A 24277-nucleotide genomic window follows, 5' to 3' on the forward strand; every position below is an offset into this window, starting at 1 on the left:
TTTTAACCATCTTCCCTGTCCCTGCTGAAGAAAAGCAGGCCCAAACCATGATGCTGCCACCACCATGTTTGACAGTGGGTATGGTGTGTTCAGAGTGATGAGCTGTGTTGCTTTTACGCCAAACATAACGTTTTGCATTGTTGCCAAAAAGTTCAATTTCTAATCTATACTTCCATATTTCCAAGTCCTATTCTTGCAGCTCAAGCGATGTAACATTTATTGGAATGACTGGAATTCTGATAGACTCTGGTTTTTAATGTAAATATATCATTTATAACTTAATAGTATTATTGTATGTAGTAGAAGGTGATTGGTTAGAAGCCTACATAACCAACCCATAACGTAAAATTTAACATCCATATATTGCCAGCTATGTAAACTTTAACATTGATTTATCCTGCAGTAGATGTCGTTCAATTGGTAACATACATTTTTGTCTTCTTCTAATACCTCTTAAGAGGAAAGTAATCTAAAAGTAACAAGATTATGTTACTAAATTTGGGTAATCCACAAGTTACGTTTCTGATTACAATTTTGGACAGGTAAGTAGTAACGGCGACAGATTACATTTAAAAAGTGCCTACCCAACCCTGGTTCTATGCATTCCTATTTGCTTAGTGTTCTAAACATTGTGCCCCATTGCACGGAGTATGTACAAGTGTAAAATAGATGAGCATGAAAAAACGTGTTGTAAAAACCAGTCAGTTTAACTTGTCTTTATTTACTAATTTATTTAATTCTTCAATGTCATTAAATTGTACAACAATGTAACAGAGCAGAAAAAAACATTACCATGCAATCATGGTATCAGTTACCAGGTTTCCATCCAACCCTGTTATGTGAGTAAAGTACGTTGGATAAAACATTTAATGCCAGGCCTGATGGAAACAGCAAATGTCGGTAAACTTTTAAAATGTCGACAAAACAATTTTCTAGACGTGGCATATTTTCTTTGTAAACGTAATTATGCGAGTAATGGCGGTGGAAATGCTTTATGCGCAAATTTTGATATAATAACGAAGTAAACTTGTGATGAAATAAATTATGATAAACTTCACAGGGCGGGGAGTGCACGGTGATGAGCTTTGATGCTACTTTCCAATAAATGTTGAGGGTCTTATTCTGGTGATATGATCTATGCTTGGCTGCCGTTTGAGAAATACAAATAATCTTGCTATTTTGACCATAATAATCTTATCGTGTAGTAGGCTAAACCCACACTACCTGCGAGCTGTTAGCTGGAGCGCACGTGCCTACGGCCACATTCGCTATATAACAAACATTTTTGTGACAAAACCATCAAGAGTTGAAAATGCGATGGAAACCCATTTCATTTGTAATTTTTATTTAGTACATGGGGAATTTAACCACAAACGTTATTTGTATGTGCACTATGCCACCAAGCACATCCTTCTACCCACAACAAATCAATTGGATGGAAACATCTCTGGTGGAAAAATGCACACATTGTTTTCAGATTTTGTTTCAGCAGATTTAAGAATATTCACATGAAAAATCTGTCAGCAATTCAACGGAAACCTAGCTACAGACAATAAAAAATAAAATATCAGATATTACAAAACAATATCATCTCCTCACTCTCCAACCCCTATTTGGATGCATGTGGCTGGGACAGAGATCCAGGCCAATGCCAAGAAGATGAAAGACCTCCAGTGATTGGTCCTTTTGCAAGCAGCAGCTCCACCATTGGTGTTGGCACAGGATAGGAACAGAGTCGTGCAGGCATCACGTGTGCGTTTGACAAACCTCCATTTTGCAAACAACAGGAGAGACAGGGCAGATCTAGGGACATGAGGAAATGTACAAAAGGTCATTAAGTCTGTTGCTTTCAAGTCTTTGCTTGTCCGCCAATATACATGTGGTTCTAGATTTCTTAAGCATAGAATGTCTTGTAAAGGTCACCATAGAGGTGCCCAAAGGCAACTGATGTGTTGAAAATCACAGGCAGTCTGACTCACCATTTCTTATTCCGAGGTTTCAGCTCCTCAGTAGCATTACGCAGAAAGATGTAGTTCTTTTTCTGAGGGTTGTAGTACTCATGCCCCTGAGGTTTAACACAAAATGTATCAATTGAACTTATTCAAAATAATGCCTGGCCATATTGAAGGAATAGAATGAGTCTTAAAATCCACCAATCATAACATGAGGTACGAGACGAAATGTTACCTTTGACCAGTCATAGCTAGAGGCGTAGGCAAAGATGTTGCCGTTGTTGTTGAACGAGCAAGCTGTGATTGGCTGGTCCAGCTGCTCCGAGGTCTTCAGCTTGGTGCGAGCGTCTTTATCCCAGAAGCTAAAGCGACCGTCAGACCCAACAGTCGCCAGTGTACCGTGGACAGGGTGGAAGGAGATGGCATTCACCTGTTTGATCAGAAACAGCAAGCTTTTTGCATTAAAAAACACCATCTTTCGCTTCCTACTGACTGTAGCCAAACTAATATGAAAGCAGGGTGGAGAGAGCACAAGCTGCACTCACAGCATAGATGTCTTGTGGTGTGGTTGTGTTGGTTCCATTCGACCTGTGGCACTTGAAGGTGAAGTTATCCTTGGCTCTACAACACACAAAAAAACACAGTGTGGTGAGTACGGTGCCCTGGGTAATAGCTAAGGTCTTTCTCACAGTTTGTAAGGAAAAGCACATTTTGTGCCACTCACGGGTTAGGAGGGTTGATGTAGTGAATGGCGACCCGCCCTTCAATGCTCCCAAGAGCAAATCCAGCAGGCTTGTTCTGTTTGTCCTTAAAGATGGCTATGCAGCGGTGCTGATACAGGGATACGGAAGAGGTGGTGTTAGGGTGTACACCACAGGCATTAACTACTCAATAATAACTGATAATCAATGGAAACCGCACACTGCGAAAAGGTGAGTGTAATATGTGCGAGGCAGATAAAGTGTGTAGTAGACAGTCCTGTAAATGTATTGGCCTTTTTTTATTTATTGAACCTTTATTTATCCAGGAAGACTTATTTTAGGGAGACCTGTAAGTCACCTGGTATGTGAAACCAGTCACCTGGTGTTTGAGTGGTGAGTCTATCCTCCTGAACTCGGACGGCTGGTTCTCAAGCTGATATACAATCAAACCCCGCTCTGCTGATGCTACCACTGCCATGGGATACACCTGGAAATGACAGCAGCCAGCTCACCAATCAGCAGACAACACATGGCTTATAAAACCAGGACACAGCAGACTTTCATTTAACTGCTGAACACAATTTAAAATCACTAGTCGGTCCTCGCTATTCAGAGTTATTATAGAAAACTTAAAGAATATTAAAATCACTGGAGCTTTAGCGCCAGGTCCTCACCACGTCTGCACAGTAGCACCTCTCCGGCAGCTGCAGGGACATCATTGGGTTGGGCGAACGGGTGTCCCAGAACTACAAGAGCAAATCAAACACAGGTGAGCAAACCATTATAGTGAGTAAGATAATGCCATTATTATCCTCACAGGGACATTTTGTTTGTGGCACTGTGTACTTTAAAACATATCATCAAGCATACAATGGGCATAAATACAAAAACAGACAAATACAACAAGAATAGAAAGAGTGCAATTCATGGGTGTTTCATAATGATTCAACTGTACACAATATACACATCAGTACAACGTCAACATCAATGTCAACTGTAGGCCAGACCGTCATTCAGGAGCCTTACTGTCACTGGGATAAAGGACTGTTTGGCTCTATTTATTTTATGCCCTGTATCACTACATAATAACTATGATATAAAACAGATAGTCATTTTGGAACAAGGATGGTTTCCAATCACAATACATTTTCTTACCTTCAGGGTTTTGTCCCAGCTGCCTGTCATGATGCAGTTGTAGTTGGGGGCTTTGATCCAGTGGACTGTTCTGATAGGAGCATCATGCTAAGAGGAAACACAAATCAATACCATTTCTAATCGGATCTAGGTTCAACATACCTTTTCATAATGTTTTCACGGGAAGCAATTCCCCTCAGTTGTACAAAGAGGCGAAGAAACTACAAACTGAAAAATAACACTTAAAACAGTGTTCATAGCCTGAAATATTTACCTGTGCGATCTGTATTGCCTGGTTGCTGTTGAGATCCCACATTTTGGCAGTCTTATCACAAGATGCAGTGAAAACCTTGCTTCCATCCTGAGAGAGCAAGGGAACGAATAAGTAAAGCTTCCTTCTAAGACCTTATATGGTTCGTAAAGATATGTGATGTGATATGTGAGGGGGGCCTACTTCGCTCCAGCAGACATCAAGGACTGGACCTGTGTGCATTTGCTGGGCTTTGGGGACTGTCTGCCCATTGTCCTGTACCTCCCAACACCTCACCTGGAAAAATGTAAGAAAACAGTCACGTGTTACGAAGTTAATGGTTTTAGACTCATAACAAAAAGGCATACCTCTGAAGTGAACACTTCAAGTGGAACTTAATGACTTGACTCACATCATTGGCCCAGGATCCCCCTATCAAGAAGTTCCCTGGCATGGCAGGGGGACTAAACGCCAAGCAACTGATGCTGTCATCTGGGGGTGAGGTTACTTCCACATCCTATATGAGATCACACATCATTCAAATTTATTTATACCACTAAGAACAATTTCTAATAGTCAAATAGATTGATCATTAAGCAGGTTACTGAAAGAGAATGCTATTTTTTTTTAGCTAGTTACCTTCATTGGGTTGTGTGTGTCCGTGGTTGCCGCTCCGAATCCCCCTGCGCCAAACCCAGTGCTGGTCCCAAACAAGCTCATGACGTCGGATTGTCTTGAGCCAACACGCGGTTACTAATAAATGGTACATATTAGTAACCGGTACAATAAACAGCATTACAATAATGTGAAGTTATTCGATCAACATTTCCCTGCATTAGTGATAGTATACATAAATTATAATAATGAAAGAGGACAGTTAGCTATTGGACTTCAGTGGCTAGCTAAATGAATGGAGGTTGCTCACAAACCATCATGTTGTTCACCTAGCTAGCAATACATCTTCACCCAAGCCTCATATCAAGCGCCACTGTGATACTAAACAGCAAACTTTTACCGCAGGGAAATGCAGTAGTTTCAAATGTGTACATATCGAGTTTGTTTACCTTTTTTAATGTTGAAAATAAGCTTGGTTAAAGAAGAAAACGAAGCGCGTTGAGCGGAATAGGAAGTGCATTCACTGCACATGCGTCGGCAATTTAGGTTGCGTTCCAGGTAGTCTTCATTGCAGTCGCGCTGTTCAGACAACGTATTTTGATCTAAATCCTATGATTACCTAGAATGAATTTGTTCTAATTACACCCGTTTTCATATAAAACAAGTTTCGCTCCCTTTCAATGATAAGTTGCATTATAAACATTTCTCTGGGTGTTACCTAGTCAAGAAAATCAATAAGGCAACCGACAACATATGGTCTTAAAAAAAAGTAATGGGAGAAGGTTATATATCAGGTTAAAAAAATCAGGTTGAAAACAATTTGAAAGAGACTTTGTATATGCTTCCTGAACAAATCCGGAGTATATTTGATACCATGTGAATACCTTGTAAGATTCTTGTTTGCTATTTGAAATCAACAATCTTCTTAATACCAGGTGACCACGCAGAAGAATGTTTTTCCATAGTGTCGAGGATCGGTACAAGTTAAAATCTTGTAATTGCCATAAAAGCACGCACCCCCCCCCCCCCCCACACACACACACACACAATACATAGATTGTCATTTTCGTCAGTCTGCTATGATAGTATACAGATCTCAGATAAGCCCGTAAAAGCAGGAGAGGAGGGTATACAAGCTGAAAAACCGACTCTCCATAACCCTTTCTCAATATCCTGCTGAAACTCTACTGCCTTGAAGCAAGCACAGTTCATGCAGCTGTGGTGGATGCGTAACCAGGCCCATACAGTATGGCTCGGCAGTGAAAAAGGGTACATACACGACTACTGAAACCGAGCTCTTGGAATGCATCTTTAAAATGTTTGTTTACACACCCACTATGCTTCAACCAAAGGAAAGCCAATATCAATTACTTTGTCATAACAGCTTTGTCTTTATGATCCGATATGTGGGCTACATACGATTGAAGAAATGTGGGAAGAAGACACACTTGGAGGGAATTGAGAAGCTCTGAAAGAATCTACCCACAGCTGAGAAAAGAGAAAACTGGGGGTTTGCCTGTGAAACCTTATGCATCTGCGCACTGCTCCTTATGACCTGCAAGATCTTTGAGCCTCAGAGCTTGTAGCGTTTCTCTCTCACATAATGCAGCGACAACAACAAACCCTCTCGGACTCCAAACAAATGTCCAGTTATCAAGAGGATCCAAAGCTCCGGCGGGTCAGAGAGGGAGAAGCCAGGGTGTGGTTGGCCTTAGTTGGCTTTGGCACGGAGCTGTGCCCTCTTGCCCGTGACAGCCTGGAAGCCAGTCTTGATGCTGGCCACGGAGCAGCGTGAGTGGCAGGTCTCACACTGGAGGAAGTAGAGACGGGTGTCCTTTTGTAGGATGGTGTCAGGGGAGTGACACGTGTGACACGTCACATATTCCTCTGCAAGTCAAACACAAAGCCAAGATGAGGCACGCAAATATGCCTATAGTAGCTACAAGTGAAGGATAACTAAATGATATGCCTCTACAACTATTCTTGACATATTTTGCTCTAGGTCACCAGTATACCAATGTAATATGGATTCCTGTATATTTCTACATACTAATATATCTTCTCAAGACATTTTCAATCTGTTTCTGTTGAAATCTTCCTTTGATCACAAGCTGATTATTTCCATCTATGGAGCCACTGCAAAGAAAATAAATGCAATAGTCATTCATAAAAACAGAACTTAATAACAGATGTCTGGATATGAAGATTTCTACTGCGAAATCTGCAATAACCATAATACTAGGCCACTTTACCTTGTCCCCAGCTCAGCCAATAAAAATGCCAGAAGATGTTTTGGCTGACGATGCAACCTACAGAGAACAATAATTGACAGTTAAATGCAGTCAAATGTACTACTAGAAACACTACCACACTTCAATCATCATATACTGTAGCTCTCCTGTGGGAAGTAGAAACTCAAGTCCCTAAAGTCTGTAGAATGTATGAAGTAGACATGTTTGACTCACAGTTTACAGATATCAGTGAAGTTGACAAACGAGGTCTTCTTGGTGCCCACTCGGACCACCTGAGGGGGCTTCATAATAAACTTTCTCTTCTCTCCGGCCACCATGTCAGGGTTCTTCTCCCGCATGATGTTGAAGACACGGTTCAGCAGCTGAGGAGGACATCACAAATATGATCATCAGACTCTCTCAAACTGGCGCAACTAGAATTGAAGGCACCAACAGCCTGAGGCTGGGGTGTGCCTTTGAATCAATATAACCAAATGCCCTTTGCAATATTTTTTAAAATAATCTGAACTGAATTGAAATAAATAGGCCTACCTCATCATATGTGTAGTCTCTGTCTGTCCCTAACCACGCCGGACCAGACTGGGAGCTGAATGAGATGCCATCATTTTTTCCCCCCTCATCGTCCTCGAGGCCTCAAGCAAAAACACCACATGGTCATGTTTTAACGGATACAATTACACTCATTGAAAGGAAAGTAGAAGACAGATATCAGCATTCAATAATAATAATAATATTAATAATAGATTTAATTTGTATAGCGCATTTCATTACCCAAGAATCTCAACAGCGCTCAAGACAATGTCAGTCACTTCAGTGGATAATTACTACAAGGTCAAATTCCATCCCATACCATCCTCCTTCTCAAGTATCTCTCCTTCCTCCTGGAAGTCAACCTTCTTGGACTTTTTTTTCTTTGCTGGCAACTGAAGATCCAAGTCGTCCTCTTCCGCTGCCTCGCTCTGCTCTTCTTCAATTTTCAGCTCCTGTTTTTAATAGATTGGGAGAACCTGTCAGCAAAACGTAATTAGATGTGACAAGACTAGGGTTGCAAAGGGTCGGAAACTTTCAGGCAAATTTCCAGAATTTTCCCGGAAAGATTCCAAGGGTAGTTAGCCTGGGAATTTTGTTTAAATTAATTTTAAAAAATTGCTGATAACAGTGAAGCTTTTTTGTGGGATACACATAAGGCAATTCTAGGTCTTGTGGCATATTTTGGTTAAACTATCCCCAATTCAATGGAATTGCAACCCTCTGCATGCACAGCGCATTCTTCCATCACATGTGCAGTGCACTCTTCTATCACATGTATAGCTGATTCTCAAGATCTTGCATACTAATGAGAAGATGAGCCAAGGACTCCATGCTTTCTGGTCAGTTTTGATTACAATACTGGGTGGGATGAAAATATTTTATATGACATACATTATTCTTTTGTTAACTAGTAAATAGTAGCCTACAGCAAAGTGTGTTTAAATCATTTCTAACTTGTTAACAATTTCTGCTAGTTAGTTCTTTCTACCATGTGGGTTTTAGCTTGCTTGAGCCTGCTAACTGAGTGTTAATTCACCTGTTTCCATACACGTTTCATTATAAACCATTTATCTTACAAAGGAGTTTTTTAATTGAACTGCTTAACTATTTATCTGTACATGGAATTGTATTTATTATTTTTTTCATCTTCACAGGAAAATGCCATGGGCACTATCTGATGTGGGAGACATTTCACTGCAGCTAAAGTAAACTCAGCAAAAAAAGAAACATCCTCTCATTGTCAACTGTGTTTATTTTCAGCAAACTTAACATGTGTAAATATTTGTATGAACATAACAAGATTCAACAACTGAGACATAAACTGAACAAGTTCCACAGACATGTGGCTACCATAAATGGAATAATGTGTCCCTGAACAAAGGGGGGGTCAAAATCAAAAGTAACAGAGAGTATCTGATGTGGCCACCAGCTGCATTAAGTACTGCAGTGCATCTCCTACTCATGGACTGCACCAGATTTACCAGTTATTGCTGTGAGATGTTACCTGTACATTTCTGGGGGGAATGGCTCTAGCCCTCACCATCCGATCCAACAGGTCCCAGACGTGCTCAATGGGATTGAAATCTGGGCCTTTCGCTGGCCATGGCAGAACACTGACATTCCTGTCTTGCAGGAAATCACGCACAGAACGAGCAGTATGGCTGGTGGCATTGTCATGCTGGAGGGTCATGTCAGAATGAGCCTGCAGAAAGGGTACCACATGAGGGAGAAGGATGTAATGACTGTAACGCACAGCTGAACAAGCTCAGTCCGATGATGCTGTGATGGACCCTCCACCTCCAAATCGATCCCTCTCCAGAGTACAGGCCTCGGAATAATGCTCATTCCTTCAACGATAAACGCGAATTCGACCATTCGAGACAAAACCGCAACTTGTCAGTGAAGAGCACTTTTTGCCAGTCCTGTCTGGTCCAGCGACGGTGGGTTTGTGCCCATTAGAAACGTTGTTGCCGGTGATGTCTTGTGAGGACCTGCCTTACTGTCACGAACCTCGCCGAGGATGGTGCCTCTTCCTGTTCGGGCGGAGCTCGGCGGTCGTCGTCGCCGGCCTATTAGCTGCCATCGATTCCCTTTCCGTTTGTTTTTGGTTATTGGGTAATTTAGGTTATTTAAGGGCACTAGGCCCGCTGGGTATTTGTGCGGGCTTGTTTTTTGATACTCTGTGTTGGATGGTGTTATTTTGTTCTTATCCTTATTCTCCGGACTATTTCTGTCCTGTTGTTTGGACTGGCAATTTATATACGCCCTGTGTGTTGGCGTGACCGTTTTTGTTGCGCTGGTGAATAAATTTGACAAACGACTGAACCCTGCTCTCTGCGCCTGATTCCACCCACCACTCCTAGTTATCGTAACAGAAGCCCGCACCTCTGAAAAATGGAGTCAGCAGGAGCAGCGACCACCCCTCTCCCCACTATGGAGGAGCGCGTCCATCACCACACAGCTGTCCTCCATCGGATCGGTACAGCGAAAGACCAGATGATGGAGAGGATGGAGCGATGGGAGAGGAGTGGTCTACCGACGTCTACCCCAGCTCCCCCACTGCCGACACCACCTACTCTACCTACGTCGTCCTCTGTGTCCAGCGCACTGCGTCTCTCCCCCCCCCGAGGGAGTACGATGGAGTGGCGGCTGGGTGCCAGGGATTTTTGCTCCAGCTAGAGCTCTACCTGGCTACCGTGCGTCCGGCTCCCTCGGGTGAGAAGAGTGTGAGCCTCCTCGTCTCCTGTCTAACGGGCAGGGCCCTGGACTGGGCTAACGCGGTCTGGAACAGTCCGGACTCGGCTCGGGACAATTACCGCCGTTTCCGAGCTGTGTTCGACCACCCACCAGAGGGTAAAGCGGCGGGTGAGCGCCTATTCTACCTCAAACAGGAGACGAGGAGCGCGCAGGACTTCGCGTTGGAGTTCAGGACCCTACCCGCTGGTGCTGGGTGGAATGACAGGGCCCTGATGGACCATTACCGGTGTAGTCTCTGGGAGGACGTCCGCCGGGAGCTAGCTTGCAGGGACACAACTCTCTCCCTGGATGAACTAATAGACATGTCTATTCGATTGGACAACCTGCTAGCTGCCCGCGGGCGTTCAGAAGGGGTCCTGTTAATTCCACCTTCCAGCTCTCCCACTCCCACTCCGATGGAGTTGGGAGGAGCTGCATCTAGGGGGATCAGAGGAGGGGGCTCCTCCTGCTCCTATTGTGGACGGAGACGACACACTTCGGACCGGTGCTGGAGGAGTTCCTCTGGGAGTCGAGATGGTCGGCGGAACACTCCTCGGCCACCCCAGGTGAGTAAGCACCAAACTCACCCAGAGCTCCATGTTGGTCACATGTTTTTGTAAATTTTTTCCCCTGCGTTTTTCCCCTCTCTTCAGCATAAGGCGCTAGTCGATTCAGGCGCAGCTGGGAGTTTTATGGATCGCGGACTCGCCCGTAAATTGGGTATTCCGTTAGTGCAGATAGACCCACCCGTCCCCGTACTGGCTACCAGGAGTGGGTACAGCGCTCTAGAGAGACCTGGCGGGCAGTCCAGGATTCTCTCAGGCAGGCCAGTGAACGGCAGAAGAGAGACGCTGACCGCCACCGCAGTGAGGCCCCGGTGTTCGCACCGGGGGACAGGGTCTGGCTCTCGACCCGAAACCTGCCCCTCCGCCTGCCCTGCCGGAAGCTGGGGCCGCAGTGTGTGGGGCCATTTAAAGTCCTGAGGAGGATAAACGAGGTGTGTTATAGATTGCAACTTCCCTCCAATTATCGCATTAACCCCTCGTTTCATGTGTCTCTCCTCAGGCCGGTGGTAGCTGGTCCTCTACAAGGCAGTGAGGTACCGGAGGTCCCTCCACCCCCTCTGGACATCGAGGGGTCCCCGGCATACACAGTACGAGCTATTCTGGACTCGAGACGCCGGGTGAGGGGCCTGCAGTGCCTCGAGGACTGGGAGGGGTACGGTCCGGAGGAGAGGTGCTGGGTACCGGGGAGGGACATTTTAGATCCTTCCCTCTTGAGGGATTTCCACCGCCTCCACCCGGATCGCCCCGCGCCTCGTCCTCCGGGTCGTCCTCGAGGCCGGGGTTGGCGCGCTGCAGGAGCCGCGCGTCAGGAGGGGGGTACTGTCACGAACCTCGCCGAGGATGGTGCCTCTTCCTGTTCGGGCGGGGCTCGGTGGTCGTCGTCTCCGGCCTATTAGCTGCCATCGATTCCCTTTCCGTTTGTTTTTGGTTATTGGGTACACCGGTTTTGTATTAGGGTTTGTTTGTAGGTTATTTAAGGGCACTAGGCCCGCTGGGTATTTGTGCGGGCTTGTTTTTTGTTACTCTGTGTTGGATGGTGTTATTTTGTTCTTATCCTTATTCGCCAGACTATTTCTGTCCTGTTGTTTGGACTGGCAACTTATATACGCCCTGTGTGTTGGCGTGACCGTTTTTGTTGCGCTGGTGAATAAATTTGACAAACGACTGAACCCTGCTCTCTGCGCCTGATTCCACCCACCACTCCTAGTTATCGTAACACTTACTACAGCCCTTTAAGCCCTCAGTTCAGCCTCTCTCAGCCTAATGCGGACAGTCTGAGCACTGATGGAGGGATTGTGCCTTCCTGGTGTAACTTGGGCAGTTGTTGTTGCCATCCTGTACCTGTCCCGCAGGTGTGATGTTCGGCTGTACTGATCCTGTGCAGGCGTTGTTACACGTGGTCTGCCACTGCGAGGACGTTCAGCTGTCCGTCCTGTCTCCCTGTAGCACTGTCTTAGGTGTCTCACAGTTCGGACATTGCAATTTATTGCCCTGGCCACATCTGCAGTCCTCATGCCTCCTTGCAGCATGCATAAGGCACGTTCACGCAGATGAGCAGGGACCCTGGGCATCTTTCTTTTGGTGTTTTTCAGAGTCAGTAGAAAGGCCTCTTTAGTGTCCTAAGTTTTCATAACTGTGACCTTAATTGCCTACCATCTGTAAGCTGTTAGTGTCTTAACAACCGTTCCACAGGTGTATGTTCATTAATTGTTTCTGGGTCATTGAACAAGCATGGGAACCAGTGTTTAAACCCTTTACAATGAAGATCTGTGAAGTTATTTGGATTTTTACAAATTATCGTTGAAACAAAGGGTTCGGAGTTTAGAAGGAAAAGCTGTGTACATTTGCAAATACTGTGCCAAATCATTTGTGAAGAATGCAACAAAGATGCAGAATCCTCTGGGCAAGTGCATAAAGCTCTACAAGAGAGCCAAGGAAATGATTAGGTACATGAGGGGTCATCAAGTTATAGCAGCAATCTACCTCACCAAGCAAAGTGAGAAGAATAAGAGCACCACATTGAAGCTGCCCAGCAACACCCATTGGGGTGGTTTTGTCATCATGTTTGACAGTCTCCTGGAGGTGGAGGAGTCTCTCCAAGAAAGGGCCATATCACAGTCTGCCGATATGGACAGCCCCATCAAGAGGATCCTCCTGGATGATGTCTTTTGGGAGAGAGTGGTAAGCAGCCTGAAACGCCTGAAACCTATAGCAGTAGCCATTGCACGGATCGGGGGAGACAATGCCATCCTGTCTGATGTTCAGACTCTGCTTACAGATGTAAGATAAGAAATCTGTACTGCCCTACCCACTTCGCTGTTGCTCCAAAGGAAACTGCAGTTCTGAAATACATAAAAAGCGTGAAGACTTCTGCTTCAAGCCCATACACGCCACAGCGTACATGTTGGACTCCAAGTATGCTGGCAAGAGCATCCTGTCTGGTGTAGAGATCAACAAGGCCTATGGTGTCATCACTACCGTGTCTCGCCACCCTGGCCTGGATGAGAGTAAGGTTCTTGGCAGTCTGGCAAAGTATACTTCCAAGCAAGGGCTTTGGGATGTAGATGCAATATGGCAGTCGTGCCAACATACAGTGCCTTGCAAAAGTATTCATCCCCCTTGGCGTTGTCCCTATTTTGTTGCATTACAACCTGTAATTTAAATGGATTTTTATTTGGATTTCATGAAATGGACATACACAAAATAGTCCAAATTGGTGAAATGAAAAAATTGACTTGTTTCAAACATTTCTCAAAAACAAAAAACCTCAAACCGGTACGTGCATATGCCCCTAAATAAGATCTGGTGCAACCAATTACCTTCAGAAGTCACATAATTAGTTAGATTGCACATAGGTGGACTTTATTTAAGTGTCACAGGATCTAAGTATATATACACCTGTTCTGAAAGGCCCCAGAGTCTACAACCCCACGAAACAAGGGGCACCACCAAGCAAGCGGCACCATGAAGATCAAGGAGCTCTCCAAACAGGTCAGGAACAAAGCTGTGGAGAATTACAGATCAGGGATGAACGTTGAACATCCCACGGAGTACCATTAAATCCATTATTAAAAAATGGAAAGAATTTGGCACCACAACAAACCTGCCAAGAGAGGGCCGCCCACCAAAACTCACAGACCAGGCAAGGAGGGCATTAATCAGAGAGGCAACAATGAGACCAAAGATAACCCTGAAGGAGCTGCAAAGCTCCACTGCGGAGATTGGAGTATATGTCCAAAGGATCAATCTAAACCATTGCTTAAAGAAAGAAATAAGCAAACTGGCTTGGTGTTCGCCAAAAGGCATGTGGGAGACTCCCCAAACATATGGAAGAAGGTACTCTGGTCAGATGAGACCAAAATTTTGCTTTTTGGCCATCAAGGAAAAAGCCATGTCTGACGCAAACCCAACACCTCACCCCGAGAATACCATCCCCACAGTGAAGCATGGTGGTGGCAGCATGATGCTGTCAGGATGTTTTTCATTGGCAGGGACTGGGGAACTGGTCAGAATTTAAGGAATGATGGATGGAGCTAAATACAGGGAAATTCTTGAGGGAAACCTGTTTCAGTCTTCCAGAGATTTGAGACAGGGACGGAGGTTCACCTTCCAGTAGGACAATGACCCCTAAGCATACTGCAAAAGCAACACTCAGGTGGTTTAAGGAGAAACATTTAAATGTCTTGGAATGGCCTAGTTAAAGCCCAGACCTCAATCCAATTGAGAATGGTATGGTGGTATGACTTAAATATTGCTGTACACCAGCGGAACCCATCCAACTTGAAGGAGCTGGAGCAGTTAAGCCTTGAAGAATGAGCAAAAGTCCCAGTGGCTAGGTGTGCCAAGTTTATAGAAACATACCCCAAGAGACTTGCAGCTGGCTCTACAAAGTATTGACTTTGGGGGGGTGAATAGTTATTCACGCTCAAGTTCTGTTTTTTTCTCTTATTTCTTGTAAGTGGTAGGCATGTTATGTAAATCAAATGATACCCCCCAAAAAATCAATTTTAATTCCAGGCTGTAAGGCAACAAAATAGGAAAAATGCCAAGGGGGATGAATACTTTCGCAAGCCACTGTATCTCATCAGCCACCTGGTGGAAGGGACTTTGTGGATCTGAGGCACTTTCCCCTGTTGCCTTCATCATCCTCCAAATCCCACCAACATCAGCCACTTCAGAGCGCAACTGGTCCTTGTTTGGAAACACACACACCAAAGCACACAACAGGCTGACCAATACAAGGGTTGACAAATTGGTGGTCACCTGGGCAAATTTGAGGCTTTTTGAGCCTGACAACGAGCCATCCTCAACAAGGTTGGAAAGTGACAGTGAAGATGAGACCTCAGACTCTGATGTTCAAGAGGTGGACATTGAGGAGGTCCAGGGAGAAGACATGGAAGCCTGAGAGGAAGACAACCAAATCTTTAGTTTCTACACTATCATTTTACAGATGTCTGTTGAAAATGTTTTTGGGAGATGCGATGGATCATTGGGGATCATTCAATATTCCCTTTATTTTGTTGTTCAGTGAAATCATCCCATTTGAAGAGTCAACTCATTTAATTGAAGTTAAATTTGTAAATAAATAGTTTTTATTTTATTTATATTGGAAGGATTTAATCATTTGCAATTATTTATACTTATGATAAGTTAAAATGTCTCCATACAACATGGTAAATATATCCAATGCAAAAAACATCTACATTTAAATGGTATTAATATTCATTTGCATATATTTCCCTTAATTTCTATATATTCCCACGGAACATTTCCACCTCTGAATATTCCACAAAAAGTGCAACCCTAGACAAGTCTCAGCTCAAAGTAGAGATTCAGAAATAAATGTGCCGCAACAAAGCCTTGGAAATAAACACAAGGCAGTTAACTTCAATATCACGTCAATATGGCTCCCATAGACATGGCTCCACTCCAGGTACACACACAGCATAAATGACAGTGCATTCGGAAAGTATTCAGACCCCTTGAATTTTTCCACATTTTGTTACGTTATAGCCTTATTCTAAAATTGATTAAATGTTTTTTCCCCCTCATCAATCTAGACGCAATACCCCATAATGAAAAATAAAAAAATCTATATATATATTTTGGAATGTATAATTTTTTTTATTATAATATCACATTTACATAAGTATTCAGACCCTTTATTAAAGTACTTTGTTGTAGCACCTTTGGCAGCGATTACAGGCTCGTATGATGCTACAAGCTTGGCACGCCTGTATTTGGGGAGTTTCTCCCATTCTTCTCTGCAGATCCTCTCAAGCTCTGTCAGGTTGGATGGTGAGCGTCGCTGCACAGCTATTTTTAGGTCTCTCCAGAGATGTCCGATGGGTTCAAGTCCGGGCTCTGGCTGTGCCACTCAAGGACATTTAGAGACTTGTCCTAAAGCCAGTCCTGCGTTGTCTTGGCTGTGTGCTTAGGGTCATTTTCTTGTTGGAATGTGAACCTTTGCCTCAGTCCGAGGTCCTGTGCGCTCTGGAGCAGGTTTTCATCAAGGATCTCTCTGTACTTTGTTCCGTTCATCCCTCCCTCAATCCTGACTAGTCTCCCAGTCCCTGCTGCAGAAAAAACATTCCCACAGCATGATGCTGCCACCACAATGCTTCACCGTAGGGATGGTGCCAGGTTTCCTCCAGACGTGACGCTTGGCATTCAGGCTAAAGAGTTCAATCTTGGTTTCATTAGACCAGAAAATCTTGCTTCTCATGGACTCATCAGAGTCCTTTAGGTCCTTTCGGCAAACTCGAAGCGGGCTGTCATGTGACTTTTACTGAGGAGTAGCTTCCGTCTGGCCACTACCATAAAGGCCTGATTGGTGGAGTGCTGCAGAGATGGTTGTTCTTCTGGAATGTTCTCCCATCTCCACAGAGGAGCTCAATCAGTGACCATCGGGTTCTTGGTCATCTCCCTGACCAAGGCCCTTCTCCCCCGATTGCTCAGTTTAGCTGGGCGGCCAGCTCTAGGAAGAGTCTTGGTGGTTTCAAACTTATTTTTTTAAAGAATTATGGAGGCCACTGTGTCCTTGGGGACCTTCAATGCTGCAGAAATGTTTTGGTACCCTTCCCCTGATCTGTGCCTTGACACAATCCTGTCTCGGAGCTCTCCAGACAATCACCTCATGGCTTGGTTTTTGCTCTGACATGCCCTGTCAACTATGGGACCTTAGACAGGCGTGTGCCTTTCCAAATCATGTCCAATCAATTGGATTTACCACAGGTGGACTCCAAGTTATAGAAACATCTCAAGGATGATCAATGGAAACAGGATGCACCTAAGCTCAATATCGAGTCTCATAGCATAGGGTCTGAATACTTATGTAAATAAGGTATTTCTATTTTATTTTATACATATTCAAACACTTCTTAAAACCTGTTTTCACTTTGTCATTATGGGGTATTGTTTGTAGATTGATGAGAAGAAAAAAATATGTAATCACTTTTTAGTATGGCTGTAATGTAAACAAAATGTGGAATAAAGGATGGGGTCTGAATACTTTCCAAATGCACAGTATATATCATACCTTTATCCCCTCCTCAATGTCATTATCAAACCCTTTCTTGGGCTTCTTCTTCTTTTTCTTCTGGTTGAAAAAGTTCAGGTCATCAAGATCGTCGGATTGCTCTAAAGATTTGAACAAACACTTCTGATATTGGTCTCACTGAGTTACTCTTCCGTTCCAGTCATGACAGTGGTCTAGAAGAGCAGAAAGTCACTACTGGGGCATTACGTTTCCTCTGTTCCTTGTTTTCTCTCCTCACTTCCATCTGACATTTTGAGTAGGAAGTGAGTCAAGGATGGAAGGAGAGGACCAAAGAATTCGAGGAAAGACCTTTGAGATCTTTGTCAGGTGTGAGCCTTCCTACCTTTCTTCCTTCCCTCGTCCTCGTCCAGGTCGAACTCTCTGTCCTCCCCACCGTCAGGTTCCACCTCCTTGGCCTCTACCTGCTGTGTGTCCTCTGCCACTCCGTCTCCACCTTCTTCTTCCAGCATGAAAGGCTTCTTTTTCTTCTTCTTCTTCTTGGTCATGTTGGGGTCGAATATCATCTGATGGGAGAATTAGACCATGATGATTAGCTTAGACCCAGTGTGATTGAAGAAAAATAGCTGTTTGATGATACATTACATTATATTTCCAGTCTAAGACTAGTTCTGGTACAACGTGTACAAACATTGACATACACACACAGCTAACATACGTTTCCCAAGCCTAAATAATGGTTAGCTTTAATAACTACAGGAATAGACTTGCAGCTAGCTACCTAGCATAGCTGACATTTGGTCACTAAATTGATTATGTGATTAATTGTTTTATTAGTTAGCCCACTAGCCAAGCGCTCAACATGCGTGAGTGGTCTGCTGTCTGATATACTGGTGGGAAAGACTTGTACTGTAGGCTGAGGCCAAAGTCATTCAACAACGATCGCCACTAACGTTAACGGAACTGGCTTATCTTCTTCTACTCGACCAATACTGATAATAGTATATACACCATGATAAAAAGTGATTACTTACTTCGTCTCCTGACATGTTTGCGGAAAGAACAAGACCGATCTAGGAAGTTTTTTTTATCCCCCGACCAGTCTCACTTCATTTCGCCGACACTTCTTGCATCAGCGGTAAATTACCAATGCGCAATCGTGGACTAACGTAATGAGGTCGATATTCAGGGTTGCCAGGTCTAGTTTAGATATCTTGCCGAATGATCATACAAATAACCCATTCAAAACGCCTGAAAACTTGCCAACAATTTTTTTTACACAGTAAGTGCTGATTTGCCACATTTATACAATAAACCCTTTCCCATAACGTTATCGAGCCAATTAAGAAGCAATATCAACATAACTTGTAACAACGCTAGAATCAAAATTAGTATTTCATCAAAATAATAATTACAGCTATGATTAGAAAGGAAGTTGAATATGTCTCAAGATAAAAGATAATTTACCCTTATTAAACTCGCCAGATAATTTTCCATCAATTGTTGTCGATTTAACCCGTGTGACTGCTATGATTAAGCAATATGGCACAAGGGGTTATGGTATATAGCCAATATACTACAGCTAACGGCTGTTCTTAAGGATGAGGCAAAGGGATACAGCCATTAGCCGTGGTATTGTGGCAAATACCAAAAAAAATCGGGGTACCTTATTGCTATTATAAACTGGTTACCAACATAATTAGAACAGTAACAAGACATGTTTTGTCATACCCATGGTATGCAGTCTGATATACCACAAACTCTGATATACCACAGCTTTCAGCCAATCAACATTCAGGGCTGGAACAACCTAGTTTATAATTGTAAAGAAATCCCTTTTGATAGATACATCCAGTGATAAAAGTTGGACAGAGGATTTCGAAATCTCTGAGCAAGAAACACTTGGATGAACTTAAAAAAACATTTTGGGCCATTTTTTTTGGGCCATTTTCTGGCAATTGTGACTTTATGTGCCAGATGTTAAGCCTACAAACAGTTATAATGGCCCATTTGCGAGAGATTGACTTGTCATTTCAACAGGCATAGACTACAGACTAAAATCTGGGTTTATGATTGTAATTAGACTTTGCTATGGTTTGCTTAGCTAGATGGAGGTAGCCTATAGGCCTACATCTAATTTCAGATAGCTTACTGTAGCCTAGGCAAGATGTAAACTGAATGATTTAGCAGCTTGATTAGTTCAAATTGACAGACTAATTTATTCAACATGAATAGCAAGGAGATTTCAAGAAGTGCTTGTGTTTCCAATAGCCTGTTGAAATAGGCTACTGAGGATGGGGGTCGTAATTTCCATCACTGATTTAAATATTAATAATGTGTTGGCTATATGAACTTAATATTCTTGTCAACAACAGCCAGTGTAATTTTTTTAACCTGTAGCCTAATCTGACTGATTGTTACCATCAATCTAATGTGTTCTAACATATTATCGGCAATTGCGATAGAGCTTTGTTAACTTCCAATTTAATGAACTAAACATGGCCATTAATAAGGCAAAACAACAATAAACTGAAATTATACACAATGTATTAAATCAGTTTGCCAGCTCCGGGTAGGCTACACAAGTGGCACAAATTGATTTGCAATGACTATAGTAATCTAAAATGGCATAGAAATTAATAGGCTACTTCTAGCATGCTAATATGCTTTATGGAAAAAGGCTTGGAAAATAAAATAGTTGTCTCCATAATGACAAATAGCCTACCTACAACTGCCAAAAAGTTATCACAACATGTGCACTTGTTACTCTGTCTCCTCTCCAGTGGCGATGTTAGCATGTAAATCTTGGTGGGGCAAACCCCCCAAAGATTTTGGGATGCATGCCAGCAAAGCCACTACACAACACAACACTAAACAATACATTAATTTCACTATAACAGTGACAAACGATGCCCACAAACTGTTAGGACCTAACAGCAGTCCCAACACCTTACCACTGCAACACCTGGCTATCAGCGGAGCTTGGTCTGACAGCGAAACAGTTAGTTCAGCTTAATTTACTGCCTTTAAAAAAACATAGTTGATATGGCTGACTTGCTTAAACAAATGTGGTTTCTACTGACAATTGAGATATACAAACTATGGCATAAGGGGACGACAAGCAGATAAGAGGCCATCCGTAATTTAGATCAAGACATTAAGGAGCGAGCTAGGACGGCCATAGTCAATATAGCTATTTGTTCAGCACTTTTGAAATATACAGCAACAGAATTTAGAACATGTGCTGTTCTTACAGTATTATCCCTGTACACCAAGTCAGAACTGTGGGATAAATAAAGGGGGCATACTGTATAAGCAGACAATGAAAGCTCTTACAACATTCAATCATTACATTTCTCTAAAACAGGTTATAGGCTACATGTGCACCAGCAAGTCAGAACAGTAAGCAAAATTAAGAGGGGAAAATATACTCAATTTTTGGCTGAGGCACATGGGCTACTGAAGGCTTACTACATAACATACACAGAGTATTGCTTTCTTAGCTACAGTATACATATCTCCCTGGCATATGACATCATTTATGCAGCAGCATACAATACATTTTTGGACTCACCTTGTTGTGTTGTACTCACTTGAACAGGAAGATTTCATCAAACTTTATTATCAAAGATTGGTATTATCTGGATTTAAGGTGCTTTCAAGACAACTGGGAACTCTGAAAAAACAAGGCCGAATCATGATGATGTCAGTGATCTTTATTTCGTAGCTCTAGGAAGAGGCCCGAGTTCCCGACTTACAATTCCGAGTTGGATGACCGTTCAAAACGTATTTTCCCAGTCGGAGCTCGTTTTTTCCTGATCCTAATTAACAGTTGTTTTGAGTGTGGCAGAGCTCATGCTGGATTGACAGCATGGCTAATGTTGAATGTTTATCATTTTAAGCTTGGAAAAGAGACCCTTAAACATAGACTTGTGACCACACAGCCCTCCACTGAATAGCAGGCTAGTGATTGCTTTGCAATGCTTGCAGTTAGCCACTGATTCCTTCCAAACCACTCATTGTTGAATTTGCGATTTCCAACTTGTTTTGTAATGTTTATGTCCATACGTTTTATCTATAATTTCTCTTCATTATTTTTCTTAATTTGACAAGGATTAAAATGGATTTGCAATAGATTGTCGATTTGATTCATGATGATGACTTCTAGCTAACATTTTGAAAGTATGATGTTGACATGATCAGTCCAGTCAAAGCTACTGTACATATAAAGTGATTTGACATAATTGTATCTGTGGCTAGTGACCTTGAGCCTTCTTGGATGGGAATTTCTAATGTAACTATATGGCAGCAAACAAGGGGCTTAAATTTTTTTGCTCTACCATTAGATTTGGTGGTGACCTAGTGTCCCCATGAGTGACAGACCACTGAGCCAATCACGGCGCAACTATAGAGCTTTACTAACCCCTACACTCTGTATTTTCCGCTGGCTTCCTCACCATCACAGAAAGCACTGAGCTAGGCTGAAACCCTTGCATTTTGGAGCAGCCTTACTCAAGAAAGCAAAAAATAGACCATGTTTGTATGTGGCCTTATTAAATAAATGATTTATTTTTACATTGTATTGCAAACTAATATGTGACACATATTAATGCCAAAATAACATGCCAAACGTTTTAGCTAAAAAATGTGGGGCTCAAAACGGGTGGGGCAGAGCTGAATGACACGTTGCCACTGCTCCTCTCACTCAAGTGACTCAGCCAGTAGTGGACGTATGCCACCTGCTGCAGTGTTATCTCAACACACACACCTATGGGGAGTGATCCAGGCCAGAATTCAGCCCAGGCTGACTGACATGACGTGATACCAATGCCTTACTAACGTCTGAGGGACGCCTGCGTGTTAATAATATTATGCTGTCTCCTACCATTAAACGTGAAACTAACATGTCTGACAGGTCATAAGGTGCATACTTTATATTTATATGAATTGAATCTCAACCATAAATGTTAGAAACATACAGTGTTTCCCGTGAAAGCCAACGTTCTGATGTAGCCACATTGAGCTATGCGTATTTCCTGTTATCACAAGCACAATCTCAAAAAGGCTCCTGAGTGGTGCAGTGGTCTAAAGCACTGCATCTCAGTGCTACCGGCCTAACCCGGACGACACTCGAGGCCAATTGTGCGTCGCCACATGGACCTCCCGGTCGCGGTCGGCTGCGACAGAGCCCGGGCTCATTCAATGGCGTTATTATTGTAGACTATAGGCTACTCCTGTATCAACACTATATTAGGATACCGTTATGATTTCATTGGTCTTGTCAGCCATGATTTTAGGTCTTCAATGAAGTATGTTGTACCTCGTTTCCCACCTTCAGTGAAAAGTAGTTAATCATCCCCCATTCAATTCAGTTTGTGTGCCAATCACAGAATGTGTTGGCCTACTCCCAGTGCCTGTTTACAAGTAAAGATATGTTATTTCTGTGTACCAGTGGAATAGACTTCATTTAGAATTCACCCACATCAAATGACGTTATTAGTTAGCCAATACCCTATCGACACAGTAAATATTTTCCTAGTGGGTCCATGTTATTCAGAAAAGTTATTCTTTTCAAATAAACCAAAATGTCCTTATCAACACAGTAGGCCGAAATATTTTCTAACGATAACACAATTTAAATATACTTAATCCTCAATCAGATTAAGGACATCTTGGTCATTCTAGAAAATCGCTTCTAACGCTTGTTATTTATAAATAATAATGTCTGTTAGAAGCGATTCTCAAATACCAAGATGCCCCTTAATCTGCATTGATGAATGGTCGCTCATATCTGGATTCCTTTGGACGTCCCTACCATAAACCCTAAACCATGACCTAACACTATCTTAACCCTTTTACATTTTTTTGATTTGAAAAGAATAACTTTTTCTGAGTTGATAACATGGACCCTCATAGGCAATAATATTTACTGTGTCGATAGGGTAGTTGGCTAGTGTACAATAATAACGTCATTTGATGTGGGTGAATTCTAAATGAAAATATACACACGTGGTACATAGGAAATAACATATTTTACATTGCTTGAAATAGGCTACTGGGAACTGGTAACAACACAGTCTGTGATTGGCTAACAATGTTGAGATCTGTATGCAGCGAGATAAGATACCATCCCATGAGGTGTTGAGGGAAAGCCAGATTGCCTATAGATTAGACATCTTTTTTTTCTTGAACCTTTATTGAAACTAGGCAAGTCAGTTAAGAACAAATTATTATTTACAATGACGCCTACACCGGCCAAACCCCGATGACGCTGGGCCAATTGTGCGCCGCTCTACGGGACTCCCAATCACAGCCGGTTGTGATACAGCCTGTAGTGACGCCTCTAGGGATATCCTTGTCTCATCGCGCACTAGCGACTCCTGTGGCGGGCCGGGCGCAGTGCACGCCGACCAGGTCGCTAGGTGTACGGTGTTTTTTCCAACATATTGGTGCGGCTGGCTTCCGGGTTGGATGCGCGCTGTGTTAAGAAGCAGTGCGGCTTGGTTGGGTTGTGTTTCGGAGGACGCATGGCTCTCGACCTTCACCTCTCCCGAGCCCGTACGGGAGTTGTAGCGATGAGACAAGACAGTAACAACTTCAATTGGATACCACAAAGTTGGGGAGAAAAAGGGGGTAAAAAATACATTTAAAATAACGCCATTGAATGTGCTACAGTATTATTTATTTAATTGATGAATTCAATTGTAAATGGGGATGGGTAGGTTACTAAATTTAGTGAATACTGAATGTCTTTGACTTTTCAGCTGTTGAAATATGGCAATGTCGAACTAATTGATAAATCTATCTTTATTTTAGTCAAGATGTGATGAACCAGAGCAACTAATCCGCTTCACTGCAGCTGCTCAACCCACTGCTCTCCCTCCACAAGCAACCACATCCTCTTCTCCTGTTCAACTAATTTGCCGCCACACTGAAAAGGACTACTGTGTCTATACCCTGTCTGTGTCTGTGCTCATCTCAGTGCAACATGATCCACCCAAGGCCTCAGCTGAATGCCTAAATTGTGAGAAATGTAGTGTGTGC

At 43.0% G+C, this 24277-nt stretch overlaps 2 protein-coding genes across 3 annotated transcripts; both read right to left on the bottom strand.

The window, feature by feature from the left end:
• Positions 1–1324: 1324 nt before the first annotated feature.
• LOC135504600 (mRNA export factor) lies at positions 1325–5664 on the bottom strand. Of its 2 annotated transcripts, XM_064923319.1 has the most exons (13): positions 5102–5664; positions 4677–4790; positions 4450–4554; positions 4242–4334; positions 4062–4148; positions 3809–3895; positions 3328–3399; positions 3012–3140; positions 2677–2783; positions 2498–2573; positions 2188–2382; positions 1980–2065; positions 1325–1803 (listed from the first exon to the last, which is right to left on the bottom strand). In XM_064923319.1, coding segments are annotated over exons 2-13 (1119 nt in total). In that variant the 5' UTR covers positions 4758–4790; positions 5102–5664; the 3' UTR covers positions 1325–1802. The 2 variants fall into 2 exon arrangements, with proteins under 2 accessions (XP_064779391.1, XP_064779392.1); XM_064923320.1 differs by lacking the exon at positions 1325–1803 and having other exon boundaries at positions 1976–2065; positions 3033–3140.
• Positions 5665–5948: 284 nt separating this feature from the next.
• LOC135504601 (eukaryotic translation initiation factor 2 subunit 2-like) lies at positions 5949–18380 on the bottom strand. The gene is made up of 9 exons (XM_064923321.1): positions 18268–18380; positions 17619–17799; positions 17276–17376; positions 7755–7887; positions 7436–7536; positions 7118–7266; positions 6905–6961; positions 6703–6788; positions 5949–6539 (listed from the first exon to the last, which is right to left on the bottom strand). The coding sequence occupies exons 1-9, from the start codon at positions 18280–18282 to the stop codon at positions 6364–6366; spliced, it is 999 nt and encodes a 332-aa protein (XP_064779393.1). The 5' UTR covers positions 18283–18380; the 3' UTR covers positions 5949–6363.
• Positions 18381–24277: the final 5897 nt, after the last annotated feature.

The sequence above is a fragment of the Oncorhynchus masou genome, chromosome 18 (genome assembly GCF_036934945.1).
Source record: "Oncorhynchus masou masou isolate Uvic2021 chromosome 18, UVic_Omas_1.1, whole genome shotgun sequence".
Lineage (NCBI taxonomy): Eukaryota > Metazoa > Chordata > Actinopteri > Salmoniformes > Salmonidae > Oncorhynchus > Oncorhynchus masou.